Source organism: Cheilinus undulatus, linkage group 1, assembly GCF_018320785.1.
Source record: "Cheilinus undulatus linkage group 1, ASM1832078v1, whole genome shotgun sequence".
Classification (NCBI taxonomy): Eukaryota; Metazoa; Chordata; class Actinopteri; order Labriformes; family Labridae; genus Cheilinus; species Cheilinus undulatus.
The window spans coordinates 53297675-53309963 of NC_054865.1; the positions used below are offsets into that span (position 1 = coordinate 53297675).

General features: G+C 40.4%; 1 protein-coding gene across 1 annotated transcript; it reads left to right on the forward strand.

The window, feature by feature from the left end:
• The first annotated feature begins 1048 nt into the window (after window positions 1-1048).
• LOC121512829 (retinaldehyde-binding protein 1-like) lies at window positions 1049-11623 on the forward strand. The gene is made up of 8 exons (XM_041792320.1): window positions 1049-1113; window positions 4677-4717; window positions 5225-5353; window positions 5435-5639; window positions 7564-7742; window positions 7822-7980; window positions 8066-8176; window positions 10896-11623. The coding sequence occupies exons 2-8, from the start codon at window positions 4709-4711 to the stop codon at window positions 11040-11042; spliced, it is 939 nt and encodes a 312-aa protein (XP_041648254.1). The 5' UTR covers window positions 1049-1113; window positions 4677-4708; the 3' UTR covers window positions 11043-11623.
• Window positions 11624-12289: the final 666 nt, after the last annotated feature.

Here is a 12289-nt window from a genome sequence, read left to right on the forward strand (position 1 = left end):
TTAAGTGACATCCCATTCTTAATCCATAGGGTTTAATATGATGTCGGTCCACCCTTTGCAGCTATAACAGCTTCAACTTTTCTGGGAAGACTTTCCACAAGGTTTAGGAGTGTGTATATGACCATTCTTCCAGAAGCTCATTTGTGAGGTCACACACTGATGTTGGACGAGAAGGCCTGGCTCTCAGTCTCTGCTCTAATTCATCCCAAAGGTGTTCTATCAGGTTGAGGTCAGGACTCTGTGCAGGCCAGTCAAGTTCATCCACACCAAACTGTCTCATCCATGTCTTTATGGACCTTGCTGTGTGCACTGATGCACAGTCATGTTGGAACAGGAAGGGGCCATCCCCAAACTGTTCCCACAAAGTTGGGAGCATGGAATTGTCCAAAATCTCTTGGTATGCTGAAGCATTCAGAGTTCCTTTCACTGGAACTAAGGGGCCAAGCCCAGCTCCTGAAAAACAACCCCACACTGGGGGGTCAGGGGTCTGTGTAATATTCTTTCTGGGGGCCTGAATTCCCTAGCTACGCCCCTGTCCAGGTGTTCTTATTTGTATGAACAATGTCTCATCTCCATACATCAATTTCAACATGGCGCTGTCACATCAGAATTTCTACATTCTTAAACAATAAAGAAGCAGAGTACAGTAGCCTAGTGTTTATATCCGTGCGCTCATGCACAGAAGCTGTTCTCCTTGACCTGGCTTGAGGTCCTGGTTTGAATCTGGCCTGTAGATCCTCTCCCAATCTCTCCAGTTTCTGACTTTATCCACTGCCCTGGCTCTCCAACAGTCATAAAGACTAAAGACAAGAGTAAAATCTAGATGCTGTGTGGCCTTTGCAAATCTTGCTTTAATATTTGCAATCAGTCAGTTTGTCATAGATCATTGTGTCCGGATATTTCTATTTGAAGCCCCAGACTAATGATCCAGACCCTCTCCTCCTCCATCCCAGCTCCCCCTGTATGTAGATTAGCCATTCATTGTAATCCACTGTGTCATTTTAATCCTACTCTGAGTGATGTTTTTTTCTGTAGCTCCTCCTCTCCTGGTCCTCTTTGCTCCTGTTGTCTCCCCAGCCAGTCTGTCTACTCCTCTCATCACGTCTGCTTAAGGTAAGTCTGCTCAGCTCTGCAGTTTTAACAAAGATCAGGATATGAAGACTATAACAAAGAGGGTACATGTGTAGTTTATAGAGATGCTTAAATAATTTCATTATCATCAATTCAACAAAAGTAGGGATGAGAAATAACACCTGTCATTGGGTATTGTTCTCTAATCCATTATTATAGTAATTATATTAAGTTTTTAGTCTGTTGCACTGCTTCATGTTCTCTATTTGACCTCATTTAGCAGCATCAAGAGGAGGCTTCTATGTGATATTTCTTTAAGTCTTAACCATCAGTGAATCTGCTTTTAAAGTTGTAAGAGTATGGCCAAATTTTTTTACATACATTCATACTTTGAAGAATGAATTATGGGTAGTTTGCTTGATCAGTAGTGATGTGCCAAGTCTCACAGGTATCTGATTTAAAAACATCTACTTATTGGTGAAAAAATCAACTTTACTGGAAGCGTTTCCAAAAAAATCAAACTTCTGCTAAACATCTAAACTTAAAACTTTTTTCCTCTACAAGAGAAACTGTTTTTGTTAAAGGTCTTAGATAAAAAAGACAGTTTTTCTTGTCTAATTTGTAAATTTTTGAACAAAATTAATAAAACACATTGGATTACATACGGTCACATCCTGATGGATTTGCATATTCTCATTGCAAAAACCTTTACATTGATTTGCCTGTTGTTAAAATGGAAGGGGTGCTTGTCTTTACTTCTTCCCATTGTCTTTACTTCTTTCCATTACTTCTTTACTGGTTTTCAAAACTTTACATATAACAGAAATGACAAAAAAGATTGTTAAATTTTACCATTTTTGTCTTTCGATTAAAAAAAAAAAACCCTGTAGCTGTCTTTATGCAACTCCTGTGCAAACTTGATATCTTTCCTTTTACCTTCTTTCATTTTCTAAAAGCCTAAATAGGGACAGACAGGAGATGGAAACTAGCAAAAGCAAACCATCAGTCACTTTTAGCTTGTTTGTAACAGGCTGAAGTTGCACTATGTAATTTGCATTGTCCCTGTCAAATAAATCTAATACATGAATAAACAAATCCAGAGGTATTCATAATGCAAATTAGGGTAATAAGAGGAAAATAAATGGTTGTATAAAAGTATAAATACATTTAAAAAATCTTCCTTCAGTCATTCTTATCACATCTAGCTCTGCCAGGTGTGCAGAGGTCTATGACAGGCTTCTCTCTTGTCTTTTAAGCTACAGGTGTGCTCTTCTAGCTGAAATGTTTCATTCAGAATAGGCTTACTTTGAGGTCTTTGATGATTCCAGTTGAGAAGATTGCATTTCTTTGCTGTATGTGATTTAATAGCAGTCCTCTTTACACATACGAGTCCAGAGTCCAGTCCAGTTCTGTACCAAAAAGGTAAAAACCAGAGAAAGCTCTGTGAGGATACTCAGATCATTCTCTGATATAAAAACGGTTTAAAGTCCCCAAAAACATAAATGAGCAAGCATGCGTTTTGGATAGGGCTGTCAAAAGATCAAAAATTTTGACTGGGATTAATCACAAAATGTATTTAGTTAATTGCAATTAATCTCACCCTTTGATAGTATTTTAGAATTATACTATTTTGCATTTTAAAGAGTTTTGGTCTTAAACTAGGGGTTTCTTGACTTCCTGTTTGATTGCTTTTCAAGGCAGATTGAAGATTGGAACATGAACTTAACCACAGAAAAAAAGAACTTGTTATGGACTGAAAATATAATAAGAGAACATTAAAGATGACTCCTGACTCGTCCTCTGACCTGTCTGTGAGTTTTTATAGTGAAATGAGACCTTAAAGTGCAGTGAAGGACTTACTGTACATCACTGTGGCTGACATGCCGTTACCAAAGTGTGTTGAAAAGGATAATAGAACATGCGATTAATCACAATTAACTCAATCAATCTTGACAGCCCTAGTTTTGAATCAAGGACATTAAGGGGATGGTTTAGGGTCATTTTTGAAGTGTACTTGAATGGACAGGAGTGAGATACATCTGATCTTCTGGTTTGGAAAAATATCTACAATTTTTTTATCTAGGCTGGTTTATTATAGTCAAAATCACGTAAATCATGTTTTACGTGGTGCATGAATGCTAAATGACTGACTTTATGGAATTGCTTTGAGGGGCAGCGGCTATAAGTTCTGTAAGCTATTTTGCATCAATGCAGAGCTGAATCCTCTTAAGCAGTGGTTCTCAACCTAGGGATTTGGGATCCACTTGGGGGGAGGGGGTCACCAGATGCCTTCCAAAACCCAAGGAATATTTTGAAATGATTTCAAATTGAAAGTTAACCCATTTTTATGAAAAATACACATTAAATTAGTTAGATGTAAAATTATGGTCATTTTATGCTGAAATCAAATTTATGTTTTAAAAACACTTAAAATGTAAGTCTACAAATGAATGTTCTTAAAGGTGCACAGCTGTGTTCAACTATGCTATAACCACCTTCAGGTGCAGTGGGGTCCCCGGTCTCTGGCACCTCTATCTCAGGGGTTGAGGGCTGAAAAGTTTGAGAACCGCTGCTCTAAACGTAAGGAGAAAGAAAGAAAGTAAGGATGCACAATATCATTGGCTATTATTATATTAACTTTATAAGTTAAGTAACAGAATCAATGTAGGAAATTTCTGCTGATATTTACTGCCGGTAGATTAACGGTATATATCATCAGCCTTTAGTATCAGTGAATGTACAGCTTTGCCACCAGGCATGGGTGGCTCACTAGGGTGCCACACTCAAGGGGGTCCACCGTGAGCCCTGGACATTGTGAATAAAGCTGCAAGCATAAACAGCTACCAGGCGGTCTACTTCCTAGCTCCTGATCCGGAGATGCGTCTTTAGGATAAAAGAGGCGTTTTTGTATCTGCATCTGAATTGGCTAAAATCAATCTGGAAATATCAGCATATGAGATGTCCACAAAAATCCAATATCGTGCATCCTTAAACCAGAGGGGTTCCATTCAAAAAAGGCTGTCTGTTTCTGTCATTTTCTTGCTTTACAAACTAACCAGAGTAGGTTGTCCTGGCTCTCTTTGCTCCTCACTTAAATCAAAGTGAGAGCTGTTTTGGTGGGAGGAGCAGAGCATACACTTTGCTGTACAGGAAAGGAGGGCTTGCTCGTTTACATGGCTATGGATAAAACACCGCATGTGGCGCAGTAATCGCTGTTGAATTTGAACACGGCACTGAAATCAAAGTGAGTGGTATTTATGGCAACACAGGAGGGACAAACTGGCTGTAGCTGGTTTCATGTGACTGTCAGTTATCTTGAGATTTCTCTCTGCTTGTGTCAGGATGTTACGTAAGAGGATGTCTGCTCCACTGATGAGCACAGAAACCAGTCCTCATCCTTGATATTTGTTTATCATTAAAGCCTCCCTTTGAGTTCATGCAGATTCGGTAATCCAATAACAAACGTCTGATCTTTCCTGACCTCTCCAAAACAAACTCTGACGTGAACAAACTGGACAGTTTTAAAGAAAAAGGTTTGCTCCTTCACACAGAAGCTTAATGAATGAGTTGATGTTCAGTTTGTGCCAATGCTTCTTTGTTCGCAGAGTTAGTGGAGCTGCTGTGAGACGCTGCAACCATGGCTGCGGTAAGTTTAATCACTTTGCAACAATTCAGCTCTTGAGTGTCTCTGTTTGAGGTAGACGTTCGGTCAGAGCCTGGCATCCTTTACTATAGAGGGGGTCCGGGTTACAGCGGGTTGGGATTTATCTTTGTCATCTCATGTTTTTACCAAGAGCTGTTATTGTGCTGCTAGATTCTGGCTCCTGGATGGACCCTTAAGCTGTTTTTAAGAAGTGGCTTTAGAAGTTCTGTAATCATGTGAAGCAGATTAAGCAGCCGTCCGCTGGTGTGCATCGTTTGGGGTCTGCTCAGGCTCAGATAGCTCTGGTGTTTTTACACTTAAAGTCATCGTAATGAGCTGCCATTGAAGTATTCAAGCGGTAAAGTGAGTTAAATAGCGGTAGGCCTTGTTTTGTTCCAAACACTGCAGCTTCAGGATTAAAATGGAGACGTTTAAGATTGGAAACAGGAGGATTTGTCACTTATTACCTGCTTTTTTTTCTGATATCTTACACCTGTTTGTCTTTTACAGACTGGATCTTTCCGTATGGTGTCAGAGGAGGAGCAGGCCATGAGGGCAAAGCTGGAGCATCTGACAGTGAAGGATCATGGGCCGGTGTTTGGGCCTTGCCACAAACTGCCTGGTCACACCATACAGAAGGTAAAAATGCATGGCAGACAGTAAAGATGACCTCAAGTCAAAGCAGCATCAAATTTTCAAAACCTTATGTGTCTTTTCCAGGCGAAGGATGAGCTAAATGAGACGGACGACAGGCGGACATCATCCCTGAAGGAGCTGCGGGCCATGATGAAGGACCGAGCAGCAGAGGGGGACGAGCTGGCCAAACTGGTTCTAGAGCGCTTCGGGGACAAACCAGACTCTCTGCTGCTGCGTTTCCTCAGAGCTCGCAAGTTTGACGTGGTTAGAGCCCACGACCTCATGAAGGGTTAGAAAACACCACGCAGCATTATGATTCCCGTCTCATTTTGCACTTTCAAATGTCTTTACTGACCGTGTTTGGCCTCCACATTCTTTGATTCAGTTTCTGCAGTCATTCTGCAAAAGCCTGAGTAATTGAGAGTGAGTCCTCCTTTGTGCTCCTCGTTTGCATGGACTGTACTCATCACAGGGACAGCGAGGCATGTGTTCATTAATTGGGGGCTTTTAGATGCTGCTTGAGAGTCCCCTAACAAAGACCCCCTTTGTGTCCAAATGGGACAGGCAGAGTTTACTTTACTTGTGAACCCACAATGCTCCTCTGGGAACCTCTGAGCGCATGTGCTGAGTGTGCTGGTTTGAGAAGATGAGACTAAGAAAGGCATAATGATTGGATGCTTCAATGGAAAGATAGCATACAAAAAGAAACAGTGCATGGAGTTGGGGTTGGTATTACATAAACATCCTTCATAATAAGAAAATTAGCAGTTCTCCAATTTGCTCCAAATATTAATATTCTAATACACAATCAAATAAAAAATATTGTTCAAAATTAGAGCTAACCCCAAATAGTCCAATATTCAACAGTTTATTTGAAAGAGCTTCATTAAACTGAAAATCTTAAAGTCAAACTCCTGCATATAAAACATGGATCATTCCATTTCAGCTACGGGGTTGTTTAATGTATAGTTTTTCCTGTTTTATCCAAGTAAGTCATGACTTGTAACCTATTTAGCTACAGAAATATAAATGTACTGATACTTCTTTAGGGATGTCAAACAATTAAAATAATTTAATTAGCGATATATAGCAATTTCTGTAGTTAATTGTAATTAATCTCCTCTCTTTGTTGTATTTAGAAATTTCCCTATTTTACATTTTAAACTGTTTTTGTTTCATTTTGGATTTTTGTTTCGATTTAACCTAAGAATAACTGACTTCCTGTTTACATGCAGACCTGCTTTTATTTTGAAAGAAAAGTTATGGACGACTTTTGACCGCTATGAGTGATCAAGTACTGTGTACTTAAAACTAGAAATGTGTTCTATTAACTAAGAAAATAGAACTGAAATAGATATTTTTGATTTTTGAGTTAACACAGCTCATATTTATTTTTAACAGCACTCAACTGGTTGGTTTTTACAGTGTAGACTAAAATGATAAAAGCTGAAAATGACTCAAATGTGACTAAAATTAAAAGGTATCTTAATATAAATATAAATTTAAAAGTTAGCAAAATTAGCGCTGTTAAAGGGGCAAAACACACAATGAAATCTTTGGAGCCCTGCCATTACTATCACCAAGTTATATAAACACAACTATAAAAACACCAAAATATTCCTTTAACATGTATTTTCTAATCCACTTGTCCTTTGATTTATAGATTCAAGAGTTTTACAACAAAATCCATGCATGTTTAAACCTGTTTATGATACAAATATTTACTTTGCAATGGATTATGTCTGATTTTGATTGTTAGTTAAGTATATGCTAAAGATATGTACATTGAATTCTGACCCTGGGACAACTCTATTTCCAACCTAATCATGCTGTGAAGTTCGCGGTGTCTCATCTTTCTGTCTCTGTGAGAATATTTTGGCCTCACAAAGGCAGAAAACACTCACACATCTCTGAACATAGAGGCTCAGCTTGTTAGTGTGAGAGGGGAATTTGATGTGAACATGAACTTGTTTAGTGGGGTTAATTGCTGCTTGTGAGTAAAACACTGAAGACATGCACGTGCTAAAGGACACACACATTCACACACAGGCACGCACGTCCCCTCACCCTCACTGTGGGTTAATTGGTGCTTCCATGAAGAGGCTCAGAGGCTCGGAGACACTGGTGTCATTGTGTTTGGCACTGATCACAAAGGCTTGGTGAACTATGAGTGCAGCACAGAGATTCCAGCTGATGCGTCTGTTTCTGTGTAGGTTATGTGCACTTCAGGAAGGAGTATCCCGAGCTGTTTGAGAACATGACCCCTGAGGCAGTCCGCAGCACAATCGAGGCCGGTTACCCCGTGGTCCTACCCAGTCGGGACAGGTACGGCCGCGCTGTCCTGCTCTTCAACATCGAGAACTGGGACCTGGAAGAGATCACGTTTGATGAGGTAGCTGTGAAACAAAGCTGCACCTCTTTGACCTATACAGTAGAGCAGTTGTGATAGTAAAGGTTTTTATGTGTCACAGATCTTAAGAGCGTACTGTGTCATCCTGGAGAAGCTCCTGGAGAATGAAGAGACCCAGATAAACGGCTTCGTCCTGATTGAGAATTTCAAAGGCTTCACCATGCAGCACGCCTCAGGGATCAAACCGGCGGAGCTGAAGAAGATGGTGGACATGCTGCAGGTCAGAGCTGACTCATGAGAAAAAATCTCTTCCTTCAGAGCTTGTTCCTCATACGGTTTGCTTTTTTGTGTGTGCTTCTACTCAGGACTCTTTCCCCGCTCGTTTCAAAGCTGTCCACGTCACCCACCAGCCGTGGTACTTCACCACCACATACAACGTGGTCAAACCCTTCATGAAGAGCAAGCTGCTGGAGAGGGTATGGACTGGTTATCTAAATACAACAGAGTTTCTGACAAAATTTACTGCTAATCATTAAAGAGGGGGTATTATACTTTTCCGATTTTTAAAACATAAATATAAAGTCACAATGTTGGGTGTCCATACTTCATGTCTGCAAATTTTCAAACCGCAAGATAAACGTATGTGGCAGTAATCTTGGAACTAGAGTATAAACTGATGAAATCGGTTCGTTGGGAATCTCTCTGAGATCTCTCCGAGATCCTCCCAAGACGAGATTTTGATGGAGCGAACTGATGAGGTCATCGCAATAGGATCTCCTGACTGGTTCGTCTGTGCTTCCGGCAAAGCGGAACAGACCGCCCCCACAAGATGAACAGAGATGAATAAATACACCGCTAAATGTGGCGAGGGATAAGTCCACCATTATCAAAGCCATTTAGTAACATGGTAATTAAACACTCACCAAACAGATACGTCCTGCTCTAGCCATCGCTGCTGCTGGTTTTCTTCCCCCTCTCTCCAAACTATCAGGGTCAGACTCTGGTCTAACACGTACAGATGTATATCAAAATTCGCCATATTTTACTCAGACCGGTTCATTCAGAGTTTACAAGTATTAGCATAGCAACATAGCCACATTGGAGGGGGCAGGCATAAAACATTGAGTCCTGCCGCTGGCCAGCCTCCAGAAAATCGGCCGGTCAGAGGAAAGCAGGTCTGTGGAGGGGGGGCTTCTCAGGACACTGGTGTGAGAAACATGAGGAGTTTTTTGAGCTGTAAACCATGTGAAGCTACTACGTGGGTATCAGAGAGATGGTGTAAAGCTTTGAAAAAAGGCATAATACCCCCACTTTAAAAAATAATCAAAAAGTGCGCTACTTTGGCTTCACTGCAAGGCTTTATTTTTACTCTACACTGTCTGACCTAATGTCCAGCATACAACACAATCTGATTGGCTAGATGTCACATGAGTACCAGCCAATCACAGTTAATCCAGGGTGCCACTGATACACAGCGCGTATGGAATCACTTCTTGTTTCTACAGTAGCTGGGTTTCCATTACAGTATTTTGCTAAATAAAAGCATTATTTCTTAAATTTCGACTAAGTACAATTGCGCTTTGAATGTGTTTCCAGTTTTGGGCGTGAGCCTCGCAATTCTCGTCTCACGAAACTCCGCTGTAAGGAGGCTGGAAGTCCAAATCTGTAGCATGCTGGTACGATTTGATTATATCTACAGCTGTTGCCTTGATAATTTTGAACAAAACATGAAGGCAAGGGATGATAGTTTAGAGGCAGAGCTGTATGTGTGGCAAAACCCACATGTAAGGGTGTAAATATGATGTTAAGAAAAGTCTCGTCTCCTTTTCTGCCCATGTGTACTGCACCATGTTGTCTCAGAGTGAACTGATCATGTGACATCGTACGTCACATGCAGAAAGTGTTTCAATTGCACTTTTGCGATATATTTCTGTCTTAAAACGTCTTAACCCCCCCCCCCCCCCATGACAGCATTAAAACTTTTTAGCCATATTTGAGAGGTTTCTCGAGGTGTTTCCATTCCCACTTTTCTATTGTGCTATTTAGCTTTGGCACATTTCTAATGGTAATAGAAATGCAGCTCGTGTTGCTCTGTGAGGTTTCTCATGCTGAAAGAACTACGGCTGAATTGTTTATTTTTCCTCCGTTTTCTGGTCATACAATTTAACTTCTGTCACACTAAGTACATTTTGTACATCAGCCTGCTTTAAAGTGTAAGGAATGATGATGAATAGAGAAAAAATACTTAAGCTGACATAAATCTGCTGGTACGGCCCAAAACTGCACAAACTTGTATGTTTATATGGCCAATATTTACAGCTGATACAGGCAAATATTTATATGTGCAATACGATAATTCACTTTTTGAACTAAAACCTGCTAATGCAAATATCATGCTGTTAATATCATTCACTCATACTCTCAATGTGCTACGGTTTAGTCAAAAAGCTGGAAAAAGTACAAGTTCCAGAAGGAACTGCATCCCTTCACCAATCTGGGCTTTTTAAGTGCAAAACCCACGAAAGCCCACTTGACTTTCATTTGGAGTTTTTTGCAGACTCCAGGCAGGATTTCATGTGTTTTTACTGAGGAATGCCTTCAGTTCATCCATTTCCTGAAAATTGTGTCTACACATTTGAAAATCCTAACAAAGCTTGCTCTCCAGTCTGTAACAGGTCAGCCATCTCTAACCTTGCAAAGCAGATGGATTCACCTGTTTCTGTGTTTCTCACTGGCGAATCCATCTCGCAAAGCTCCCGTCTGAACAGTTTGGGCCCGGTTAGAAAGTGACATGATCAATCAGCAACAAGGGGCAGTACTTTTCAGGCGCAGGGGAGTCGTGACGTAAGCAAGCAGCAACAAGAGGCTGGGGCAATTATGGCGGAAGACATTAGCGTGGATGCTGCTAAAGCACCAGAAGAACAAAGAACAGCTGTGAGTTGTTTTCTTTTCAAAAGTGACAAAAGTCGTGTACTGACATGTCAACAGTCGCCATGGTTCGGTTATGCAGCTCTATATGGAACCTACTCCTCGATAGGGGCGCACCTCGCTAGCGTCCACATCATGTGTTTTGTTGCTCTGACTGGCCCGTAAAGATGTGACAGACAGAACGTTCATTAAATCACACTCCAAGTTTTTTTCAAAGGCTCTTTGCATCATCCACCTTCTCTCACCACAGTTCATTTCTCTCCTCAGGTTTTCGTCCACGGGGATGAGCTGGACAACTACATGAAAGAATTTGATGCAGACATCCTGCCTTCAGACTTTGACGGGAAAGCGCCCGTCACCGACTACCAGGCCATTGCCACCAAGCTTTTTGGCTCTGAGGACACCGCCCTCTGAGAGACAGTCCTCCCATTTCTAGGCGTTATAGTGTCCTTCACCCTAGATGCTTCTCACTGATCAGAACAGACATGCGGTTTCTTCTGAAGATAGGTTGACATTTTTAATATTATTCAGGAAGTTCCTTTGAGCAAATAAGAAGTATATAATGTTAGGAGCAGGGGTTGGTTTGCAAACAAGTAATATATGTGACATAAATGGAAGAAAAAAGGATGTGTAGACTTAACAGAAAGAATAAGTGACGGTAAATGACTCTTACTTTACTGTGCTGACTTTTCTTGTTTCTTTAGGAGCAGAGGGAAAATGAGGGAGTCGATAATGTAGCTCATTTACTGAACGAGATGGACTAGTTGGAGTTCTTTGCCTTGAAAATATTTTCACAGAATTCAGAACAGCCATGTGCCTATTTTTCTGGTAAATGAGAGCAGAAGTGTTTCACAGAGTCAGGGCGAGTTTTCAGAAGATATGAAGAAGGAAAGCTGGTAATGGATACGTCTGCATTTGATTATTGTAAAAAGGAGTGGGAGCCTCCTGATGCAGTAGATCCACACTGCAGCCAGCACTGGGATGAAAATGTTCAATTAAATAGACTTTTTTGTGTGTCTGTGTTTTTTTTGTCTTCTGCTTAATGTTGGTAACATCATGATAACTGCTTAAATCAGGCTCCACATTATTGAGGATCTGGACTAGAGGTTTAGGGGGGTATGATATCATTGGCATGATGACACAGGTGATAATTAATGATCAGTATAGCGGATATAAACATTTCTGCTGATGATTACAGCCTGTGTATCTGCTGGACAGTAACTGGAAAAGGTTTATGTAGGTGTGGAAAAAATACTGTCAAATCTTTCCCAAGTATTTCCAAAAATAGAAATGTCTTGTTTATTTTTATCAGTCAGCAAATGCAAGGACAGAAGAAATGACAGAACACAAGAAAAATCAGATCAATATTTGGAGTGATCAGCCTCTGCTTTCCAATCTTCTTCAGTCCTTAATTCTCAGCATTTATTCGCACCTGCCTGAAACTTTTATACAGCATTTATACATCAGCATAAGTTATTTTCAACATTCTCGCTCCTTAAATTTTAAAATGCTTTCTAAAGATGAAAGTTTTAGGTCTGAACTACAGCTAGAGTCATTTTACCCTGTAGAATAATGTGTCTTTTTATTACAGCAATTTTTCTTGATTGTCTCAGTGTGTATCAGGGATACAAGGTGTTAGATATTTGCCCATATTAACAAAT